The 22,991-nt window shown below is 46.1% G+C and overlaps 1 protein-coding gene across 3 annotated transcripts in view; it reads right to left on the reverse strand.

Annotated features, from left to right (window-relative positions):
* The window catches only part of MAGI3 (membrane associated guanylate kinase, WW and PDZ domain containing 3), a 68,222-nt gene that overhangs the window by 28,402 nt on the left and 16,829 nt on the right, over positions 1-22,991 (reverse strand). For all 3 annotated transcript variants that reach the window (XM_071578885.1, XM_071578884.1, XM_071578886.1), the window contains exons 2-3: positions 2,703-2,819; positions 1,385-1,504 (exon numbers count right to left, since the gene is read on the reverse strand). In XM_071578885.1, coding sequence (XP_071434986.1) covers positions 1,385-1,504; positions 2,703-2,819 — 237 coding nt within the window. The remainder of the gene's footprint in view (positions 1-1,384; positions 1,505-2,702; positions 2,820-22,991) is intronic.

Here is a 22,991-nt window from a genome sequence, read left to right on the forward strand (position 1 = left end):
CCTACACTGACTTTGTGCCAATGGTGGTGTTAGATATCAGAAAATAAAAGGTTTAATTCAAAATTTCTAAAGGAAAAGATGGATTTGTTATTTTGCCTGGAATTCAGTCATACTCCATCATAAAGAGACTTGGGGAGCAATCTGAGAGAAGCAAAGCAGTGAAAATCAATTACTCTTACTCTATATACTAATTACCAGAGTAATATGCAGCAACAGAAACACACTGAAGTCAAAAAGCAAATTAATTTTGTGCAGAAACATAAAGTATCTATTTACATAAAAGCAGTTAACAAAGAATTGATTTTAAAACCTACAATTTTCTACAGACAACACACAACTCTTAATATGGCTTCACCTAAAAATGACTTGTACTGGAGAAAAAGAAACAGATTTTGCCTTCAACGTTTTAATCTCAAACACAAAGGAATCATCTGCTGTTTTCTGAAAAAGAATTTCAGCAATTGACCTCTCTCTCTCTCCTGACTGCTCATATGATTTTTATTAAGGAACTGAGCACACAGCAAGAAGACTTCCCACAATTCCTGCTGGGGGAACTTCTGGTGCCTGGATGTGGTTTTGACCATGTAAATAAAATAAATAAGAATCCCTTCTGCAAATATCAGTGAGGGTGAGGCTCAGAGTGGGGACAGTCAGATAAAGGGCAGCTAAGGGGGGAAAAAAAGCACCAGTTTAGCCTGAATTTGCTCAGGAGATTTCCACAGACAGGACAATGTCAACAGACAGCACAAGACATGGAAAAGAAGAGGCACAGAGCCTGTCACAGCACTGTCTACTCAGACATTTTCTTTTCTTTTATCTTTTCTTTTCTTTTCCTTTCTTTTCTTTTTTCTTTTCTTTTCTTTTTTCTCACCACTTTCAAGACAAATGTTTTTCCCCCACCACATTTAACAAACCCAAGTTTGCTCCAGATTTGGACAATCTGGCCTAGTGCTATTCAATTTTTCATGGGAAAAGGCTTTTGTTTTTCCCTGCTGGATCAGAATCCTCCTTTACCTTCTGCCCTTCTGATGCTGTGAGGAGAACAGCTCTGTCCTCTGAGCTTTGCACTAAACTGACTGAACTCTGTGGAAATCCTACAAAGCACAGACAAACCTTTCCAGAATGTTCCAAAAATGCAATGAGGAAAACAAGGAGGTGGCATCAAGACTGGTTGAAAGGACAACCTGTAATTTAGCAGAGTTTAAAACAAAATCTCTCCCCCTCTTTACAGGTAACCCAAAAATAGACTCAGTGTTGGCCCTCTGTACTGTAAGTGACCATCAGATGGGCAGGAAAAGTGGCAGCACAGGAGCCACACTTGGATGAGACCCTGGGAATGAGAGCTGGGTCCTTATTCCCACCCCATTAAACATCCCCAACGTACCATCGTATGTTCCACTTTCCAGCAAGGCTCCACTTTCTTCCAGTGCTTTGAACTGCTCAACAGGAATGAAATTATAGTCTACCCCAGGGACCTCCCCATCTCTGGGAGCCCTTGTAGTGCCTGCAAAGACAGAAAACACTCTTGTAAGATACTTAAGTGCTGCCTGTTACTGCCTGCTGTATAATTCAGCAAAAACAATGTATTTTTGAATCTTTGTGCAATGATGTCACTCTAGGAAGAGTTAGAACAAGTGGTGAGCAAGTGAACAATAATGTATAAAAACTAGGCCAGTAAGTTACACAGGAATGACAGTTGTGGTCCTGACAGAGGAGCAGAGAAAGAGCTGGGAGAGTTGATAATTAGAGAGAATTCTTTCTTATGCTCACTGGACCAAAAAACAACTTCTGTGGCAGCTGATGACGCCTGGGCCAGGCAATGCCAGTCTGGGATTGTGGGAACAGCTGTGCCATTCCATTCTTACCCAGCTGGGAGGTGCTGCCCCTGCCCTGCTCCCACCAGCACCAACCCTCTCATTTGCACTGAGGTCAGCCTGACTGAGCACGTTTGATTTTTGGGTCACCAAATCCACAACGAGGCACAAAACTTGTTTTTTTAATCTAAAATACAGAGGGTAATTTAGCTCCACTCCAGGCCCTGGCTGTAGGTCAGCTTTTTTCAAAGCAATCAGTAAATTGCTGTGTTAATGCAGAGGTTCTCAAAGTGTTATGTCTATGAAAATAGGCATCCCATAGTTAAAACAGCTTAATTAAAGCTCTCCTGGAAAGGACTGCACTGATTCATTACTGCCTACAACCTACCAGCATTTTAAAGGCATATGTCAATTTTGTCAGGCAGCAGCATGAACAAGAGCTAGTAAATAAAAGATAATAACAGTGAAATGCAGTTTAAGAAAGCCACAAACTCTTGGGTGTGCTCGGGGAGAACAGAGCAGAGTTCCTGCAAATACAAAAAACGTTAGTTGACAAACATGCAAGTTTTTAGTGCAATGAATATTGAAACACAGTCAGTGATGGATGAGGCTTTTTAATCAGACTGGCTGTTTCCCCTGTGCTTTCTGCCACTGTCACCCCTCCTGCCACTCTGTTACTGAAACACCCTGAGCTTTGAATCCTGAACTTCCCCTGCTGGTTTTGAGTCCTGCACCAATTCATGGCAACCAAACTGTTGTAGCAAAGCCAGGAGTTCCTGCTGCAAGGCAAAGCTATCAACCAGATTGAGAGAGAAGGCAATTAAAGCTCATAAAGGATGAGACTGTGAGCAGGAACAGAGCAAATGAGGCTGGTCTTTACATACTTACAAGGGATGGTTCTCAAGTAGAGATTGTCTCTGATCACTTGCTGCAGTTTGTGGTCTATGGAGCCCTTCTGGAACTGAAGGCTCAGGTAGTGGCGCAAGTCTTTGTTGATGACCTTCCCTTAAAAAACCCAACAAACGAGAATAACTTGTGAAAATCAGGCAGGATCTCACAACTAGATTTGTGTTTCACTGCTATAAATGTTTCAGAATAAGAAAGCAGTGAAAGAGTTGGGTTAAACAACCTGAATGGAAAAAAAAATATTCTGTGCTACTAAATCACCAAATCTCAGAATGGTTTGGGTGGGAAGAGACCTTAAAGCCCACCCAATTCCACCTCCTGCCATGGATTTCCACTAGCCCAGGTTGCTCCAAGCCCCATCCAACCTGGCCTTGGACACTTCCAGGGATGGAGCAGCCACAGCTTCTCCTGTGCCAGTCACTGACCACCCTCACAGGGAAGAGTTTCCTCTGGCACAGTCATTTTAAGCAGAGCTGAGCAAGAACCATCCAACATCAGCATCACCCAAGCTAGACAGTGACAACATTCTGGAGTTGTTTGAAAGTCAATAGAAAGTATTAAAATACAAAATGTATTACCAAAACTCAACGTCTCCACAGACAGGAAATTACTGTCACTGTATGTTGAAGCAGTTTCCATTCAATTTCCACCTACTCACTAGTCACCTGAGCTCAACATTTTCTCACATGGGAACCTGCATCCTTGGTATCATAAAAAGAAAATATCTCCTTTTTAAAAACATTGCATAATAGAAGAGAGTTGGGTTTTTTTTTACAATTACTCCTTTGCAATACTTCTGTCAGGTATCATTAGTGGATCTGTCACATCACTGGAGAACCACGGCCCCTTCAGCACACAAATAACTGAGCTCCTGAATTCCTGCCTCATCCTTGTGACAGGAGGGGACAAACCAAGCTTTTGTACCCTGCCAGCCTCCCAGAAAGCACATTAAACAGGGTTCAGTGACCTTGGGAAATTTAAGTTGGGTTCTACAGCAGAACACTGAGGGCTGTAGGGGAAAAGCTGAGGGTTTGTGTGCACAGGAGATGGGCAGCAGCAGGAGAGGGCTGGGGTGGCACAGCAGCAGGGAAAGAGCTGCAACACAACTTCTCCCCTTAAATTACATCACCAGTAGGTTATGAAATGCATCAGCCTGCCCCAGGAATGGTTCTGACAGCAGCCTGGGAGCCCAGCTGGTGAGGAGAACACCTCAGAGAGGGCACAGAGCTCACCCACACCACAGCCGGCGCTACTGCACTGGTAGAAATGCCACATGTGGGCAAAAAAAGTGACCCTTCCCCTGTACTCTGTGCTGGTGACGCCACACCTTGAGTGTTGTGTTCAGTTCTGGGCCCCTCAGTTGAGGAAAGAGATTGAGGGCCTGGAGCAGGGCCAGAGAAGAGCAACAAGGCTGGAGAAGTGACGGGATGTGGCACTGAGTGTCCTCTTAAACACCTCCAGGGACAGAGAATCCACCATGTCTTGATCCAACCCCACTGTGATCACCAGCCCAGGTGATCACTCTGTGCCCTGGGCTGGTGATCACAATGGGATTGGATCAAGGGTTGGACTTAATGATCTCAGAGGTCTCTTCCAACCCAACTGAGAAGAGCAGCGAGGCTGGAGAAGGGACTGGAGCACAAGTGCTGTGGGGAGAGGCTGAGGGAGCTGGGGGTGTTCAGCCTGGAGAAGAGGAGGCTCAGAGGTGACCTCAGCACTGTCTGGAACTCCCTGAAGGGAAGTTCTGGCCAGGTGGGGGTTGGTCTCTTCTCCCAGGCACTCAGCAATAGGACAAGGGGGCACGATGGGCTCAAGCTCTGCCAGGGGAAATTGAAGTTGAAGATCAGAAAAAAATTCTTTGCAGAGAGAGTGCTCAGGCATTGGAATGGGCTGCCCAGAGAGGGGGTGGATTCCCCATCCCCTGGAATTTTTTCAGCTGAGCTTGGCCGTGGCACTGAGTGCCATGATCTGGTAAAGGGACTGGAGTTGGCCCAAGGGTTGGACTTGATGATCTTGGAGGTCTTTTCCAACCCAATCCATTTTGTGATTCTGTGAAAATCTGAACAAACCCCAACCACCAAACCCCTTCCACCACTAACCAAGCTCTCCCAACCACATGTCACTCCTGAAAAGCATATTCTGGTTGTGGCAGGTTTACACTTTGCCTTCCCTTTCAGCCAAGTTAAGGGCAGATCATGCCTTGTCCTCATCTCTCAAACACAACCTCAGTGACCACCAGCAAACAGAATTCCAACCTTCACCCTCTTCCCTCCAAACCAAACCATGGGTATTTCCAAGGGAAACCAGGATTCCCTATCAGCCCTTCAGAGAGGTCTGTGCTGTCCACAAATTAACCAAAACCCAAACGAAACCACCTTAAGCCCCCAAGCAAAGAGAGAAGCCCAGAACAGGCAGCACAGGCTGTGTTGAAAACAAGCCCCAAGCTTCAAATGAAGTTGGTTTTTCACCTGCTTTAACACTTAATTTAATTTAAACTTACATCCAAACCCACAAAACCCATTCTGCAGCACTAAGATAACACCTCAGCATCATCCCTGTGGCTGTCCAGAGTTACACAATCAACACAGCAATTCCCACCAAAGTGGATCCCACCAAATCCTTCCCAGGCACGGAATGTGCAGCAGCTCCACAGTCCCCAGGGCCAACCCTGCCTGGTGTGATGCCAGCCAGTCCCCACCTCAATTCCCTGTTTTCCCATCATAAACTGTTCCATATAAAACTTTGGATTTGCTTCTTGCAGCATAATGAGCAAAACATGTCATGGAGAATGAAAACAAATGGGGTAATCTCCAGCAAGAAAAGTAGTTTGCATTTGTTACTACAAATCACTTTATCGTTCGTAGACAAGATGGTTTCTCAACATTAAAAAATGTTTTACTGCTAAAATGGTCCATCCATCTCTCTGTCAAAGCCAGATCCATAGCTCTGCACTTCAGCAATCCCAGCATTTTTCACTTAGGCAGATCAATACACCCATTTTTCACTCAGGCAGATGAATCTGGTCATTAGCCCCGTTCAGAGCCCTGCACGTCACAAAAAAGCTTGGCAAGAGCTGCAAATCTGCACTGGATGGAGAATCACAGACTTTATTTACTCACTGATCTTCCCCTCCTCATGTTTTAAAGTTTAAAAGCTCATAAACCCTTTCCAATAAATATCAACTCAGTTAAAAGACAAAGTAAAGGCAAAGCTGCTGCCGAGGATGCACCAACACTGGAGGTTAATCTTAGTATTAAAACCTTAGACTGGAGATCAAGACTGAGACCAAGGTGACTACACTGAAGATTGAAAGGATTGCCTGGGGAAAAGAGAGGAAAATCAAACGAAATAGTAGGCAGAGGGAAAATGACAGAAAGTCACAGAGAGAACAATGTGCATTAGAAGGCAGAAAAATAAAGTAACAGCGAGGATGCTTTAGGCAACCTCCAGAAGTTGCTTGATGCAAAAGGCAGATTATTTCCCCTCCAGAAGCTGAACATGCTCCTTTACATTGTTTCACGCAGGCTTTTAGGAGAACCTCATGTATCAGCCTCTCTGGAATGACCCAATAAATGTCGGGTTGGTGTTTGCTGTGCTGCTGAGCTGCCTCTGAAGGATGACACGGGCAACACAGGGACCAGTCAGGAGGAATAATGTACTTTATACCATTCAGGTTCTGCAAGCTGAACAGGCACAAGCCTCTTGTTTTCAGTTTTAATTTAAATTAACCACGGAAGGCCTGTTCAAAGGGGGATATGCACAGTGCAGCTGGGTAAGAACTGAGTGACTGCAGGAGGAAAAAAAGGCTCGAGTGTCACTGCAGCAAAACAGCACAGGGAGGACAGAGGGAAATAAATGAGTGACAGGGACATGGTGAGACAGGGGGTGGTGGCTCCCACAAACTGTGCTGCTGGAGTGGCCTCTGCTGCTGTACCTAAGCAGGACAAGGAACAGCTATTTATACATCCAGCCTGTCATGGAAACACTCAAGAATACACGTTGTGGTTACAAACAGGAGCATTGCCATGGTACTACCAGAACTCGGCACAAAAACCCACTTCTGCATCAGCAATGTTGGCAAAATGGCCAAGTTCAACCCTCAAATATGCAAATAAATGATAAGAATTCAGTCTATGTTGTTTTTATATTGCTGTCTGGTAATAATGTCAAAACTACCTCTGGCTACTATTTGGAATATCTGTGGTATCTCCCACAACTCACTCTGAGCATCACATGGAAATTTTCCATGTTGTTTCGATGAACATTTTACACAGACACAGGTGACAGCTTTCCAGAGACATGGAATTCTCTGCCCTGCTGGGGAGAGATGCCTTGAAGTTTCCATGCCAACACCTTCTGGAGACAGTGGCAGCCAAAGCCAACCAAGGAGCTGCAGTGCTGATGGGTGACTGAGGAAGTGGACAGTGTTTTTCTTTCAAACTTTCTGAAAAATACTTCACTGTTCATTATAAAAGCAATTTTTCAAAGTAGCAGTTTATTAAAAGCCTGCTGCTTTCCTATTAAGGTATGTAATTTATTGCTAGGGCTTACACCTTGGCTGCAGCTTTTAGCATAAAAATGTAATTTTAAGTGAACAGATGAGAAAATGGACTCACATTCCCTTGTTTTGGGGGGGGAATTTTTAAAAGCTCAGCTGCAGTCCTGGCGTGCTCTGCTGCTGAAGGGCAAAATCACAGGATGGGTTAGGTTGGAAGGGGCCTGAGAGCTCATCATGTTCCACCCCCTATCATGGGCAGGGACACCTCCCACCAGCCCAGGTTGCTCCAAGCCCTGTCCAGCCTGGCCTGGGACTCTCCCAGGGATGGGGCACCCACAGCTTCTCTGAGCAACCTGTGCCAGGGACTCCTCACCATCAGAGGGAAGAATTCCTTCCCAGTATCCCATCTATCCCTGCACTCTGTTAGTGTGAAGCCATTCCCCTTGTCCTGTCCTTCCATCCTTTGTCCACTCCATCCCTCCAGCTCTCCTGGAGCCCCTTTAGGCACTGCAAGGGGCTCTCAGGTCTCCCTGAAGCCTTCTCTTCTCCCAGTGAACATTCCCAGCTCTCCCAGTCTGGCTCCAGAGCAGAGGGGCTCCAGCCCTTGGGGCATCTCTGTGGCCTCCTCTGGACTTGCTCCAACAGCTCCACGTCCTTCCCATGTCTGGGACCCCAGGGCTGGAGCAACTCTGCAGGGGGGTCTCACCTGAGTGGGCAGAGGGGCAGCATCCCCCTCCCCTGCTGCCCACCCTGTGGGACCAGCCCAGCCCTGGGGAGGTTTCTGGTCCCACCACACGTAGCTGGGGCATGTCCATCCTCTGGCCCACCCACAGCAGTCCCAGGAGTGCAGGGCTGGGCTGGGAAGGCAGAGCATTCCCGGTCATTCCCACGGAGATCTGCCGCCCTCTCCCGGCACCTTCCAGCTGCTCCCCCTTCCCCACTCCCCAGATCCCCTCACCTCACTCCCCAGGGGGGTTTAAGCACTGCAGGAGAATGGCACAGATTAAATATTGCTACAAGATGTTGTTTTCTCACCCAGAGTAAAGCAGAGCAGGAGCATAACTGGAATCTCATCCTGTACACTCAGAATTCCACACAATCCCGGAGCGTCCACAGCTCCGCTCGGCTGTGTGAGTTGTTACATAAGTGGAACTGCAAAAGGCCACCCTGAGCATGAAAATTCCAGTGGAACACACACTGAGGGCTATAAAACAGCTCCCTGGCCTCGCTCACAGCAGAACTGAAATAGGAACTAACAGGGTTCATCAAGTGGAAAACAGTTACTGTTTAATTAAACTGGGCTGTCAATACACAGTGAGAGATTAAGTGATCTCTGACGTGACTAAGCAAAAGCTGTTTAAAGGAATGTTCAGCTCCACAAAGCAGGGACGAGGCATTAGGAAACCTGAGTTATAATTAGTGTGTAACATTAACTTTATTACCCTCCTCTGCAACTGCTCACGTCTGATAATTCCACACAAGCCCCTGATCCCGACACATGAGTTCACTGAGCACAGTAAATTACTCTGGAGCAGGCAAAGGACTTGCTGGATTCAGAGAACAGGGAAAGGATGGAAAAGCCCAGCACTTGAGTAGCTGCACAGTGCCCTGCCCACCTGGCAAATCCACACAAGGAATAGGTGGGAAGTTCAAATTATTTCAATTAATACAGAAAAGAGACAGCAGTATTTGAGAACGTCCAACCCAGTCAGCAGGTGCCTCCTCAGGTTGGAGGGCAGGAACAAAGATGGATCTTTGTGCAGAAGGCTGGTTTTCCTTCCTGGAGGGGGACAGGAGCCCTGGGACACGCAGGGGGAAGGCTGAGGCTCACAGCTCATGTCCCAGCCCACCAGGGCTCCATGACACGCTCCCACCCAACAGCACCTCCCTGTCATCCTTCCAGGTAAAGAAGGCAAGAATTCAAGTTTGGACTCTGCCAGTGCAGGAGTGGAGCTCCCTAAGAAAATCTGGGACAGTGCAGAAGGTGAGATGACACCACATCTGGGCCAGTGACCCACCTGGGAACAGAGAGCCTGGTCCCATTACCAGCTCAGGGTAACTTTGTTCAGTCCCTGAGTAATTCCAGCTCCCCATCAGGTGCAGTTTTACTTTTCCAGGGCAAGGCAAACCTGTGTTCTGTCCATGGGGCTCGTGGTCCCAATACCAACTCAGGGTAACTTTGTTCAGTCCCTGAGTCATTGCAGCTCCATCAGGAGCAGTTTTACTTTCCCAGGGCAAGGCAAACCTGTGTCCTGTCCACAGAGCTCCATAAGCACCTCCAGCACCCAGCCATGACCAGCAGCTTTGCAGTTAAGTCGCTGCAAGGATGTTCAAAAGCCCAAAAGCAGATAATCATCTCAGGAATGTGACACTCGCCTGCCTTTTAATGAGGCTGAACAGCGGTGGGTCCGCACTGCTCCGCTCCCAAAGCCGTAATTAATCAGGTCTTTTGATTGCCAGCAAAGGCCAAGCGCTGACTAATCCAGCAGAGATGCTCCAAAAAGCCCACGGTGGGCAGGGCTGGGGCTCCCAGCCCAAAAGGGCAGCCTGATTTGCTGCATCACTGAGAGGTAGAGGCGCTCTCTGAGACCAGCAATCTGTCACAAGACACAGATTTTCCCCTGACAATGAGCAGAACAGACAAGGTAAGAAATGAAAGTTGATTTCCCAGAACAAACGTGGGAGAAAAGCCAAATGCATTAGCAGCTTATTTTGGGATGTGAAATGCAAATGGTGTATTTTACAAAGACCAAAAAAAAAGAAAAAGAGAGACACAAGTTCGATGATTAAAGGGCATGAAAAAAGAGCAAAAATGTATTTTAATCTGTTCTGACCATACTGACAAACTTCTCACCTCCTCCCTCAGTCCAGCATCATTTGCAGAGCTTTGGGCTGAGAGCAGACAAAGAGATGCCAAGAACCAAACTCCTCTGGAAGTACCAATGCTGTTATTAGCAGAGGGAGAATCTGGGAATGACTTGGGAAAGTTTTTTCATGAAGGAAGGGGAAGTTCCAAGGATAAGCAGGTGATGAGTGCAGATAGAACTGAGCTGGACTGTTGGGGAGTATGGACAGGTATCCAGGAGGTATTACAATTGAGAATAGGGCTTTAAGGAGAAAATAGTCTCAAAATATATTTTAAATTCCTCTTTAACAACAGCTTTCAAACATTCACTAACAGAATCTCACCAGAGCCTGCTGGGCTGTGTGAACTTCCCTTGCTAAATGTCTGCAGAGAATATTTGACTGAAGACAGGGACAGCAAAGCCTTTTTCATGCTGCACTCACACCAAGTTACTGCAGCATCTGGAGAAAACATGTCAGAATAAAGGAAAAGGGGGAGTTGAGAAATTATCAGAACTTTCAGGAGAAGGACAACTTGAGACAAGCCCTTTCCCCTGTTACTCCTTTGTGATGAGCTTTCGTACAGAGCCCTGCCAAGCCCATCCCAGCGCTCCCACAGCCTGGAGGAGGTGGCTCTCCATGTGTTTTTCCATGAATCCTTAACTGCATCACAAAGATAGTTAAGAAACATCAGCCATGTGGAAATCCTCACCCTCCTGATGATACCCTGTGGATACAGAGCCAAGAGAGGTCCAGACTCAGGTTTTGCAGGTGAACCCGACCCCTCTGTGTGCTCTCCAGTCAATCCTGACCATCATTTTTCCATGAATACGTCCAGGAACTGGATATATAATAAATACTAAAGAACTAAACCAGTTACACTTACACTTCACAACCCCCTACCGAACATTCCAAGGCCTGAGACCAGTGGGAAGTCCTGGGATATCAGCAGGACTAGAGGAGCCCTTTCCAATGAACAGCAGGACCTGCCCAAGCAGCAGAGAAAGAATTTAATTCCTCTAAGTAACACAACTAATCCATAAAGTTCTAACTACAATAGCAAATCATGTTTCTTTGTAGTGCAGAGAAATCATGGTGCAGATTACCCTGCTGTGAAATAAAGGCTGTTAAGTGAATGTTACTGGTGTCAGTCTGCTTTGAAGAAAATTGAATTAAGGATCTCTCGTGTAGCTGAACTATGGCTGTGTCATTAAAGGCATTCTGCAAATTTATAAAAAATAAAGGGTAAGTATGTCAGATTCCTATAATTACATTAACATGATAGATGCAGAACAATTCATGGAGGAATTTAGGCAGTCTATTGTATAGAAAAAAATCTCAGGGCTCTTCAAAGCCACAATAATCCATTAAAACAGACTCATTTAACTCGCTGAAAGCTGAAAAATATTAGGAAGGTTTACTTTGAAAGGTTTGTTTAATTGCAGTTTGCTATATGCTGCCTGCTAAATTCTTGGTAATATATTCTTATTTACAGAAATTATGGCAGAGATAAGCCTTGCAGAATTAATAAATCATTTACCAGAGCACTCAAACCACTGGCAGGGTGTTTACAGTACTACTGAAAGAAAGGAAAACCTGTTTATCCAGATTTAAGAAATAAGGTTGCCACCAACCTCATTAGAGTTTGTACATCCCAATTCACTCAGGGAATTCTCTTATTTTCGTTACTGACACCAAATACACTCAGAAAACACCAATAACTATGAATTTTGACTTTTTAAGCTTCCAGATTTTGATCACTCATCACTGAAAACGATTAAAGGGTGTTCAACATCAGCCTTTACAGACCCTCCCTCAAGGTGGTGACTGATTTAGGGAGACAAAGTTTCTTACTCTTGAACATCCCAGCATCAATTGCTGTTCTGCTCCCTTGAAACCTCACAGGGTTTGAAATGTTCTCCCAATAAACCAGCCCATTGTGGGTAAACTTATGCAAAACTCATTGGGCTTTGTGTTTGCTTGTGAACTTCATCATTAAAGCAGTTCATGTTTTGAAGATAACTAAAATATGCTTTGGAGGAACACAAAAAGCACTGGCAAACCGAGCATTGTTTATTTCCAAAAACACTCAGAGGTAAGAGGGACAAGAGGTGAAATGTAAACAGTGGGAGGCTGGATGCAATTCCCCAGGGTTTGATTTTTGGCAGCACAGAAACACCAAAGTCAACTGTAAGAGAAACCTCCAGAGTGTGAATATCCATGGCTGGGTCCCTGATCTCCCATGAAAAAAAAAAACCATTGTTTAGTGCATGAGGAAGGGGAAAGAAAAGATTGGCAGAACACACACAGATGGCATGAGCTGGAGCCTCTCAGTGCCATTTGGGTGGTGTCTGAAAATACCACTCGTTCCCCAGTCAACACTCGGCACCGCTCGCAGATGCTCCAGGACTGGCTGAAGGTTGGAAGGGAAGAACAAGCCTGGAGTGACAGGACAAGGGGGAATGGCTTCAAACTGACAGAGAGGAGGTTCAGATTGGGTTCAAGGAGGGAATTCTTCCCTGTAAGGATGGGCAGGCCCTGACACAGGTTGGGCAGAGAAGCTGTGGCTGCCCCATCCCTGGGAGTGTCCAAGGCCAGGCTGGACAGGGCTTGGAGCAACCTGGGCTGGTGGGAGGTGTCCCTGCCCATGGCAGGGGATGGAAGGGGCTTTAAGGTCCCATCCAATCCAAACCATCCTGGGATTCTATGAAACCTCTGGACTAAATATATTATTAGAAGATCCAAGCCAAGCCATCCCAACCCCTCTGGGGCAATGGGAGTGAAGACACAACCCCCTCTGAAGGCCTGACAGGGGAAATTTAAGTTGAAGATCAGAAAAAAATTCTTTTCAGAGAGTGCTCAGGCATTGGAATGGGCTGCCCAGAGAGGGGGTGGATTCCCCATCCCTGGAGGTTTTTCAACTGAGTTTGGCCGTGGCACTGAGTGCCATGATCTGGTAAAGGGAGTGGAGTTGGCCCAAGGGTTGGACTTGAAGATCTTGGAGGTCTTTTCCAACCCAATCCATTCTATCATTCTGTGACCCAGCACTGTGAAACCAAAAGGTTTTTAACCTTCTACCACTTACCCTGAGCTCATCCCCCTCCAGCTCCAGAGCACAAACACCTCCCAGGACACTCCCCTGCACCCACGGGAGGCAGCTCGATCCAACCACAACCAACAACCAACAACAAACAGCTTTTCTCCAAACAGCCTTAAAGCAGGAGCTCTCAGCTCACCTGCCAGGGCACATTCCCAGCAGGGACAGCAGAGGAGCTCCCAGCCTGCCCCTTCCCTTCCATCTGCTCCCAGGATGTGGCCACATCTCCGAAGGCACCTCTGGATGGGACACACATCACTTTGGGATGGAGGAAAAAGCTGGAAATTGAGGCCAGCTGCACTTGGAGACCCGTGTGTAGGGCACCAAGAGATAAAGGCTCCACTGGAGCATTCTGCAGTTACACAACTCCAGGGCAATTCTGTGAAGAGGTATTTGTCTTTTGATTAAAATAAAGTGTGTGAGTTTAGGGGGGTTAACATGAAACAAAATATATATTTATAAAACTGAAAATATGAGTATTCTGAGAGCTGATGAAAAGTGCTGGCAGTTACTGGTGGACCACACAGCTCATTATTTCCCACCAAATGCTGCTTTTCCTTCCCTGTATCTCGTTACATCTACAGACATTCCCAGCCTGTGCATGATTTCCATGGAATGACAGCATTTTAAGTTGGTTTTGTGCCCTGCACTGGTAGCAAAAAAGCTTCCACAGCCTCATAAATTGCCTACAACCTTAAGGGTTTTTAAAATAAAAATCCTTCTGAGTAAACTCCTGAAACTTTCAGGCTGCAGCTTCACACAGCCCAGTATCAGATATGATTACAGAAATACATTGCACACATAGAAAAATCCATTAGCCATGGGAATACAGGCAGGAGAATTACCAGTGAGCAGGGTTTGCTCTGATAATGCCAAGTATTTTAATACTCTATTATTAAAGAGGAGAACAGCAAGGCACAAAGGCCTGTACAGCTGTTTCTGATATAAGATCAGACACTGAAGGAGATATGAGCAGAACTCAAATGATTTAAAATAATGAATGGGTTTCAAATAAAATGCAAACATAACCATTTCTTTCAACTTAACAGCGGGGAAGGAAAATGCAAAAGAACTTTCCACAGGACAAGTCTGACCTTCTCTCTCATATATGGTGACTTTCCTCTCTTCCCTTTGATTTCTTATTTTCTTGAGATGTGGAAAAAGCACTGAACAGATCAACAATCTTCTGTGTATTGATAAAGACCTGTTGCATTTTTAAGGGATATTTTAGTGCTCTGTTCTTCTCCAGATCCTTCCCCACACTCTGCTGGGAGGCTGCAGGAATCCTACTTAATTCATGGGGAAGATGGAGCATTTTCCAACTTTCTGGAGCAAATTTGGTTTGAATTCCCACAACACTCCACCTGCCAACGTGGCCCATGATTCCCATCTCAAATCAGAGGCACTGGCACTGATGGGAAGGAACAAGAACCCAGACAAAATGCACCCCGTGAGCCTCTGCCAGGCTGGTGAGAGAGACAAGGATTTATTTACAGGCATGTCTGGAAAACTCAGCCCAAACTGGGAGCTTAGAACACCTCACAAAAACCAGACAAGCTCTAATTAAGCCTCTCAAAGTGAGAGATGTAAAAGCACAAGAGGCAACTGGTTTTTGACACCACAAGAGTGAATGAATCAAACACACTGAGCAGGAACAAATATGGAATTAAGTTTGGAAAAGACCTTTAGGACCATGAAGTCGAACCATCAATCCAGCACTGTGTTCACCACTAAACCATGTCCTCAAATGCCAAATCCATGCATTTTTTGAACACTTCCAGGGATGGTGACTCCACCAACTCTTGCTACAAAGCTTTCCAACCCTTCTCATGGAAAAGTTTTCCTAATATCTGATCCAAACCTCCACCAGCCAATACGGCGACACATCAACGGGCTCAAACATGTTAAAAGAGTTTGTTACAACAATCCAGAGGGTCAAAACAACAATTAGAATTTGTAACACACAAACATGTTCAAAAATATTAAAAATACCGGGTTGTTTTAATAACAGCACTTTAATAAAGCTTTTAATTATGCATTCAAGGCCTTGCTGAGTTTTAATCATCAGGCAACTCACTGCACTACAGAGCCTGGCCAGGGTGAGCTGTATCTGTCACTGCAACACTTGTGTTGTAAAGTCAAATACAGACATTACAGCCATGAAATCAGAGTCCTCTGTAGCTGTCACAGGTTATAATAACACATAAATCATTTAGCCTGCTCTTAATTGAGGAGTGCTCCACCAAAACAAAGCAACCTGAACAATGGAGGTGACTTTCCTCGGGCTAACTATGGCTTGGATTTTATAATACACAATCTTCCATTCATTCCCTTAAATTTACAATGTGAGGTTTTAATTTATTCACACCAGAAAAAAAAATGATTTAATGAGACAGCAAACAAACCCATTTGGTCTGGAAAGCACAATTAACATATGCAAGTGAACAAAACGTTACAGGAGTCCCCAAACTGTTCTAATATTAATGCTTCCCTTTGGAAATCTGCAGCTGATGTGGAAACTCAAACTCACTGACATTGAGGGAGTTTTATTCCATGTCCCACCCCACCAGGGGATGCACAGAGGGTACCTGGGCAGGTCCAGCTGCCAGTGCCTGTGTTTGTGCTGCCACAGCACCACGTTCCAGCTGTGCTGTGTGTCTAACACACCATATCTCATTGCTTAAGCCCATTTCAGCTCTGCAGAATGACACATTTCAGTCACATCCCCACAGAAAAATGTCCTTGCAGCTGCTCTGTGTTACACAAGCGATTTAATCTGCTTGGGACTTGGCACTGCTTTCCCAGCAGAAGGGGACGTGTTCACATGCCAAGACCTTTTTATTTTTGTGTGTTCTGATTAGAATAGAACTCATGCAAATCACAGACAGGTTTATTTTTAGCCTGCTTTCCATAGGAAGCAAGACATGCAATTACACTCTGCATAATTTCTAGGCCCACTAACCTATTTCAGGCTGGAGTTTGGCAGAGCAGGAGCCTGACAAAGAGAGATGCTGGATGTCTGTTCTGCTGGATCAGACAATCCTCCTGGGTGACCATCCAACATGGGAAACAGAAGATGTTCCCAGCAGAGCTGTGCTGTCCTCCAGCTGTGTCTGTGAGTGGCAGCAGTAGCTGGACCCATAAACCAATTTATACAACAGCAAACTGAGCTCTCAAATACCATCCCAAACAGCTCTGCTTTGCACTCCTGCAAGTAGAACAGCTCCTGTGACATGTAGCTCATTCCCACATAGAAATGTCACCAAAGGACTTCCCGGGCTCCTCAGCCCCCTGAGCAAACAGGAAAAGGAGCAATTCCTGCTCCAACAAACAAGAGTCATTATGTAGCTTTTATGAAGGAATCAGAACTTCCTAAAGCAGCTTTTCAAGGAGCTCAGGAAATGCCAGCATGGCAGGGGTGGGATGCAGCATTCCCCATGGGCAGCTGGTGCTTGTCCAGGGAGAGGCAGCTCAGCAGTAAATCCACGGTGCAGATCCCTGGTTGTGCCTCACTGAGCTCCCAAGGACTCCCAGGACCCTGCAAACATCAATATCTGCATGCCAGGTCAGCACTCCCCTGATCAAACCCATCATGCCCCAGTGGCATTGATAGGAGACATCTGAGTTTAATTAGCAAATGTTCCCCCTGCAGCTCCCTGTGCACAATGTGGGTGCTCAGCGAAATCCCTGGAACTCCAGATGTGCCCCAGCTGTGCCTCATGGCAGTGCCTGACTCACAGGGCTCACACAGCCCTTCTGCACCCAGGGAGGGGTTACTCAGAGAGTTCCAACACCCACCCAGGGACTGGGGGCACCTCAGTGAGCACCACAGCATCCCAGTAAGATCCCTGGAACTCCAGATGTGCCCCAGCTGTGCCTCATGGCAGTGCCTGACTCACAGGGCTCACACAGCAGCTCTGCACCCAGGGAGGCTTCACTGAGAGTGCTCCAGCACCCAGGGACTGGGGGCACCCCAGTAAGAGGGGAGGAGAGTGCCCCCTGTGCCCACTGCACACACCAGCTGTGGAGCCTCTGTCACTGATCCTCTCTTTGCACAAGCACAGCTGGAAGGAAACAGGTTCATGTTTCCCAGATTTTTCAGTGTATTCCTCAGCAAAGCTTGGTACAGAGAAGTGTCAATGCTGACATTTTCAAGTGCTGGGACAAACACCTCTGCAACTGGTGGCTTGCCTGGGTCATGCTGTTATCATAAAAAGATATGAAAAATACTTTGTCTCAAAACACAAGCAGCATTTAGTATCTACTGTGGTTAACTTATACCCTTGCAGAATCTTACATTATTCAAAGTTTTCCCCAGAACACCCACTGAAGCTTTACAGTGAGTGTATCCAACTCAGTGTTACTACACTGAGAGATGAAGTATGAGAAAATAGCTCAAGAACTGTTCAAAATATTTCTAAAATCTTCCAGTTCAGAAAATAGGGTAACTCTCTTATTTCACTTGTGTGATGTCAGTCAGATGTGTGTTCCACAGTTTACTTGGCATTACATTTGTACATGCAGAGCACAAGAAAAAGAGCCAGGAGTGCATCCCAGGGGTCAGGAGCAGCAAATCACAGAATCATAGAATGGATGGGATTGGAAAAGACCTGCAAGATCATCAAGTCCAACCCTTGGTCCAACTCCAGTCCCTTTACCAGATCATGGCACTCAGTGCCATGGCCAAGCTCAGCTGAAAAACCTCCAGGGATGGGGAATCCACCCCCTCTCTGGGCAGCCCATTCCAATGCCTGAGCACTCTCTCTGCAAAGAATTTCTACCTGATCTCCAACTTCAATTTTCCCTGGCAGAGCTTGAGCCCATTGTGCCCCCTTGTCCTATTGCTGAGTGCCTGGGAAGCACATCCAGGGACAAGAGGAAGCTCCTGCCTTGCTCTGTCACACCCATGAATCTCACTGGTGTCACTGAATGAACTCCAATTCTATCATAACCCAATTCTGCAGGGAGCCTTCTGTTTATGGTCTTTACTGCTGAAGTAATCAAGTAAGAGAAGACCATTTCCCTGTGTGTTAACTTAATCATCATGTAATATTTAAAATGAAAGGATTTTCTCTTCCTGCTTGCACAGCATATCCCGTTATTTCATCACTATTCATTTAATAAGATTTATTTGCAGTTATGGCACCCAGGATTTCCAATTAACTATGAAATAGTGTCTTCTCCAAGCAGTGCACGTGTGAGGAGCTGGATGCCAGCACAGAGGAACTGCTCAGCCTTTGGGATCCAGCTGCTTTCTAGTGAAGCACAAGCAGGAGCTGGGCTTGCCCAGGCAGTGCTGGCACATCCCAACTCGGCTCTTTCCTGCAGGAACCCAGGTCAGAGCAGCCAACCTGGCACAGGTGAATCAGCAGTGCCGAGTGATGAGCTCCAAACACGTCCTGGGAGCAGTGCAGGTCACCCCACAGAGCCAGCTCAGACTCAGAGCTGGCACAGGGCTCCCCTCCACTGCCTGGCACAGCAGTTGGAATGTCTAACAAACCCACAGGCTGACAGAATCCTCCACAGCACTGACACAGCCTTTCACTTGAAAATCACAGAATGGATTGGGTTGGAAAAGACCTCCCAGATCATCAAGTCCAACCCTTGGGCCAACTCCAGTCCCTTTACCAGATCATGGCACTCAGTGCCACGGCCAAGCTCAGCTGAAAAACCTCCAGGGATGGGGAATCCACCCCCTCTCTGGGCAGCCCATTCCAATGCCTGAGCACTCTCTCTGCAAAGAATTTTTACCTGATCTCCAACTTCAATTTCCCCTGGCAGAGCTTGAGCCCATCGTGCCCCCTTGTCCTATTGCTGAGTGCCTGGGAGAAGAGACCAACCCCCACCTGGCCAGAACTTCCCTTCAGGCAGTTCCAGACAGTGCTGAGGTCACCTCTGAGCCTCCTCTTCTCCAGCTGAACACCCCCAGCTCCCTCAGCCTCTCCCCACAGCACTTGTGCTCCAGTCCCTTCTCCAGCCTTGTTGCTCTTCTCTTCTCACTTGGGTTGGAAGAGACCTCTGAGATCATCAAGTCCAACCCTTGATCCAAACCCACTGTGATCACCAGCCCATGGCACACCAAGATGTGGTGGATTCTCTGTCCCTGGAGGTGTTTAAGAGGACACTCAGTGCCACATCCAGTCCCTTCTCCAGCCTCGTTGCTCTTCTCTGGCCCCGCTCCAGCCCCTCAATCTCTTCCCTGAACTGAGGGGCCCAGAACTGAACACAACACTCAAGGTGTGGCCTCACCTCATCTTCAGGGTCCCTCCAACCCAAACTATACCATGAACCTAAATGCTAATTCTGTATTTTTTAAGTACACCTTTGAGGTAGCAAATCCCCCTTACATTCATGTGCTCACAATTTACACCAGTTCTCCAAATTTACTCTTCAAACATTTATTACCTTTGATGGGTAATCAGTCAGAGAAGCAGCTCTGCTGTTTTGGGGGACAGCAGGGACACAAAGGGCACTGAAGGGGTACAAAGGGAAGGACAACTGTCTTCACAGCCCAGCATACACTCATTTATTTCTCTAAGGAGAAAATAAAAAAAGCATGGCAGAAGAAATTTATTCCAGAAGGCAGGCAGGTAACTGCAGCCTCAGCTCCAAATTATATAGCCAGGAGGTCAGAATGATCTTTATCTTCCTCCTTTGTATTCACTCACCCATGGATACAACAGTGGCAATGTCACTGCAGGAACACAGTTAACTTTAAATTTTAAAGGTGAATTTTACATGACTGAATGTCCTTTTTTTTTTTTTTGTCAGTACCTTTTGGCCAAACACCCCCATGTAACAGCAGGTAAAAACCCCACAGAACTAATGATCATTTTCCTTTATTGGCAATTTGAGTTTCAGATATCCACAGTGCAGCTTTCCTGTCATTAAAATCACACTTGCACCCCATGCTTAGAAAATAGAAATGTTATATTTTACAACTAAAGGGTTAAGGACTTGCCAATTCAGCTCAACTGACCTTGGTGTGACTTACCACGACACACTCAGCTCTTCAGCAACACAGATGGTTGAACTGATGCTGCCAACGTTTTAAGCTCAGAAAATGCTTCTTTTTCTTCCCCCTCCCCCCCTAAATTATTATTGTTATTATTATTTCCCCATGCTGTGTTTACTGTTTTACATATATACTCTGCCTGCCAAGGAATTGTTAACTCATCACCACGAGATTCATTCTGTTAACACACAGCTGGGTACTTGGTCAGGCAACATCTGCTTCTCTGCCTTTCTGCTTTTTCTTATCTCTCAGCAGCTCGTAAGAAAAGTGTCTCAATGGAGCAATGTCAGTCAGGATGGGGAAAAAGAAGCTGGTAACTAATAGCTATTAAAACATAAACCTTCAGATTAATAATGGACTCAGAGAATCATAGAAATATCCTGAGCTGGAAAGGTCCCATAAGGATCATGAAGTTCAAGTCCTGGCCGCGCAAAGGTCATCTCCAAAAATCCCATCATGTGCCTGAGAGCATCTCTTACAGGATGGAAACCCCACCCCCAGCAGACATGAGGCACTAAGAGACCTTCCCATGTCCTCAGCAGAAGTTTTTATTAAAGATTACTGCACTTCGAAGGAGAATATAACAGAAATCAGGAATATGATGATCTTTCAAGAAATGCCTCTGTGATAAAGTGTTCCCATCATCAGCATTTGAGAGATTGGCAGATTAAAGAAGGGCAAATAGGATAAAACTGGTTTGCATAACAAGAAGTTACTGAACATTAAAGAAAACTTGCTTTTTTCTTTGCCACTTACATGAAGTTCCAAGCAGAGAGCACAGCTCAGTTCTGCAGCAGATTCAGCTGTGCCTGGCACGTGTATTTGCTCACCTATGGAGAGGTCATTCCACTCAGGGAACAACCACAGCTACATTACCAATTATTTTTGACTTCAGAACAACCTTCTTCCACTACTCTAGATCAGAACTGGATGAAGCAGAGACAAAAAGCACTGAGAGCAACTCCAGATTTAGAATCCTAGAATTTATTGGATTGGAAAAGACCTCCGAGATCATCAAGTCCAACCCTTGGGCCAACTCCAGTCCCTTTACCAGATCATGGCACTCAGTGCCACGGCCAAGCTCAGTTGAAAACCTCCAGGGATGGGGAATCCACCCCCTCTCTGGGTAGCCCATTCCAATGCCTGAGCACTCTCTCTGCAAAGAATTTCTACCTGATCTCCAACTTCAATTTCCCCTGGCAGAGCTTGAGCCCATCGTGCCCCCTTGTCCTACTGCTGAGTGCCTGGGAGAAGAGACCAACCCCCACCTGGCCAGAACTTCCCTTCAGAGGAACCCAAGTCTCAGTAAACCACGTACAACCACACTCAAAAAACTGAAACCACCTGACTTTAGCAGGCCCTGAAGGGCTGTGGCTGCACCAGGCACAAATGGCACAATCACTCCTGGCCAGCTTCCAAGCCACCCACTCTCCCTTCTCCCAGTACAATAAATGACCACAAAATAAACACATCAGCACAGAACAAGAACCAAAGTCTAGAGAACAAGGCAGCAAACAACTGTTCCCAGCAGGTGTCTGAGACAACTGTCTGGCTGATGAGCGATTAAATTCAGTGTAACCCACACCAGTTGCTTTCAGTTTCAGTTAAGACTGGCCAGGGAAGTGTTGGACTCATCAGCCCTGAAGTGTTCAAAAATATGTAGACACGGCACTTGAGGACACAGCTGAGTGGTGAACACAGTGGTGGGTTGATGGTTGGACTTGATCCTGCAGTTCTTTCCCGACCTTAACAATTCCATGATTCTATAACAATGTTTGCCCCTATAATTTCAGCACAAGGTGGATGTTGTAAGGAAAATAATAACGTTGTAGAGGCTGAGACAGAAAGGGTCCTCAGTTACAATAACAGGAGTTTCTCTGCACTCAGAGCTCTCAGATTGTGCTGGAGAAGCTGCCAGTCAGTGTCTTCATGCAGCTGCCTCCAAAGGCTGGAGTCATTTATATCTGCTTAAGGAGCTCACTCAATTCAAGGCTGACACAGAAATGGAATTCTCTTAAGAAAGCACTTCAAATAAAGAGACAGCTTTGAAGGCAAAGCCAAATCTAATTTCTGTTCTCGCTTCACAATCAAGCAGAAGGCGGCTATGGCTCTGCACCCAACAGCAAAACCCAAACTGACAGCACTGAGTTTGTTCCTGCTTTTATTGCATCCTCCCCTCTCTGCCATCCCTGTCTGACAGGGGAGGTGCTGCACTAATCTCCCTGAAATGCTTTATTACCATCAGAGCACAGAGCAGACACTTGTTACCCACAGTAGATGGTTCTTATTAAAATTCTCCCTTTTCTCCTCCCTTCCAGGGTACACACGAACCAGAAGGGAAGAGTTTTCAAAGGTTTGTTTGAATACAAGTGTAGGATATATATCTATTTAGCAATATTATAAAACAGACAGATGGGTGATGGAAAACCAGCCTGCACCTCCAAGCCTAAAAATTACATGGAGCAAATGTGACAGCAGGTGCCTGTCCTAACCATGTTCCTCAGCTCACAAAACTGTGATTGCAACGTAGTCCAGATCCTTCCCAGTTCTACTCGTCACACCGAGTCAGAATCAGGCAGCAATTACATAGACAGCACTTGATTGTTACTAAACAAATCCATTTAAATTTCCAAATTCACTGCTCAGTCCCCACTGGCAGCTCTACAGCAGCAGCAAAGAAAAGGAACCAGACATCTTGCTGTTCAAATAAATCACAGGATGGAACAGAGATTAGCTTGTCTTTACCTGCCAGTTTAAGTTCTTATTAAGAGACTAACGGGGCTTTCCTGAAGGCACTGTCAGAGCAAGGCTGGGCTG

The sequence above is a fragment of the Pithys albifrons genome, chromosome 28 (assembly GCF_047495875.1).
Source record: "Pithys albifrons albifrons isolate INPA30051 chromosome 28, PitAlb_v1, whole genome shotgun sequence".
In the NCBI taxonomy this organism is placed as follows: domain Eukaryota; kingdom Metazoa; phylum Chordata; class Aves; order Passeriformes; family Thamnophilidae; genus Pithys; species Pithys albifrons.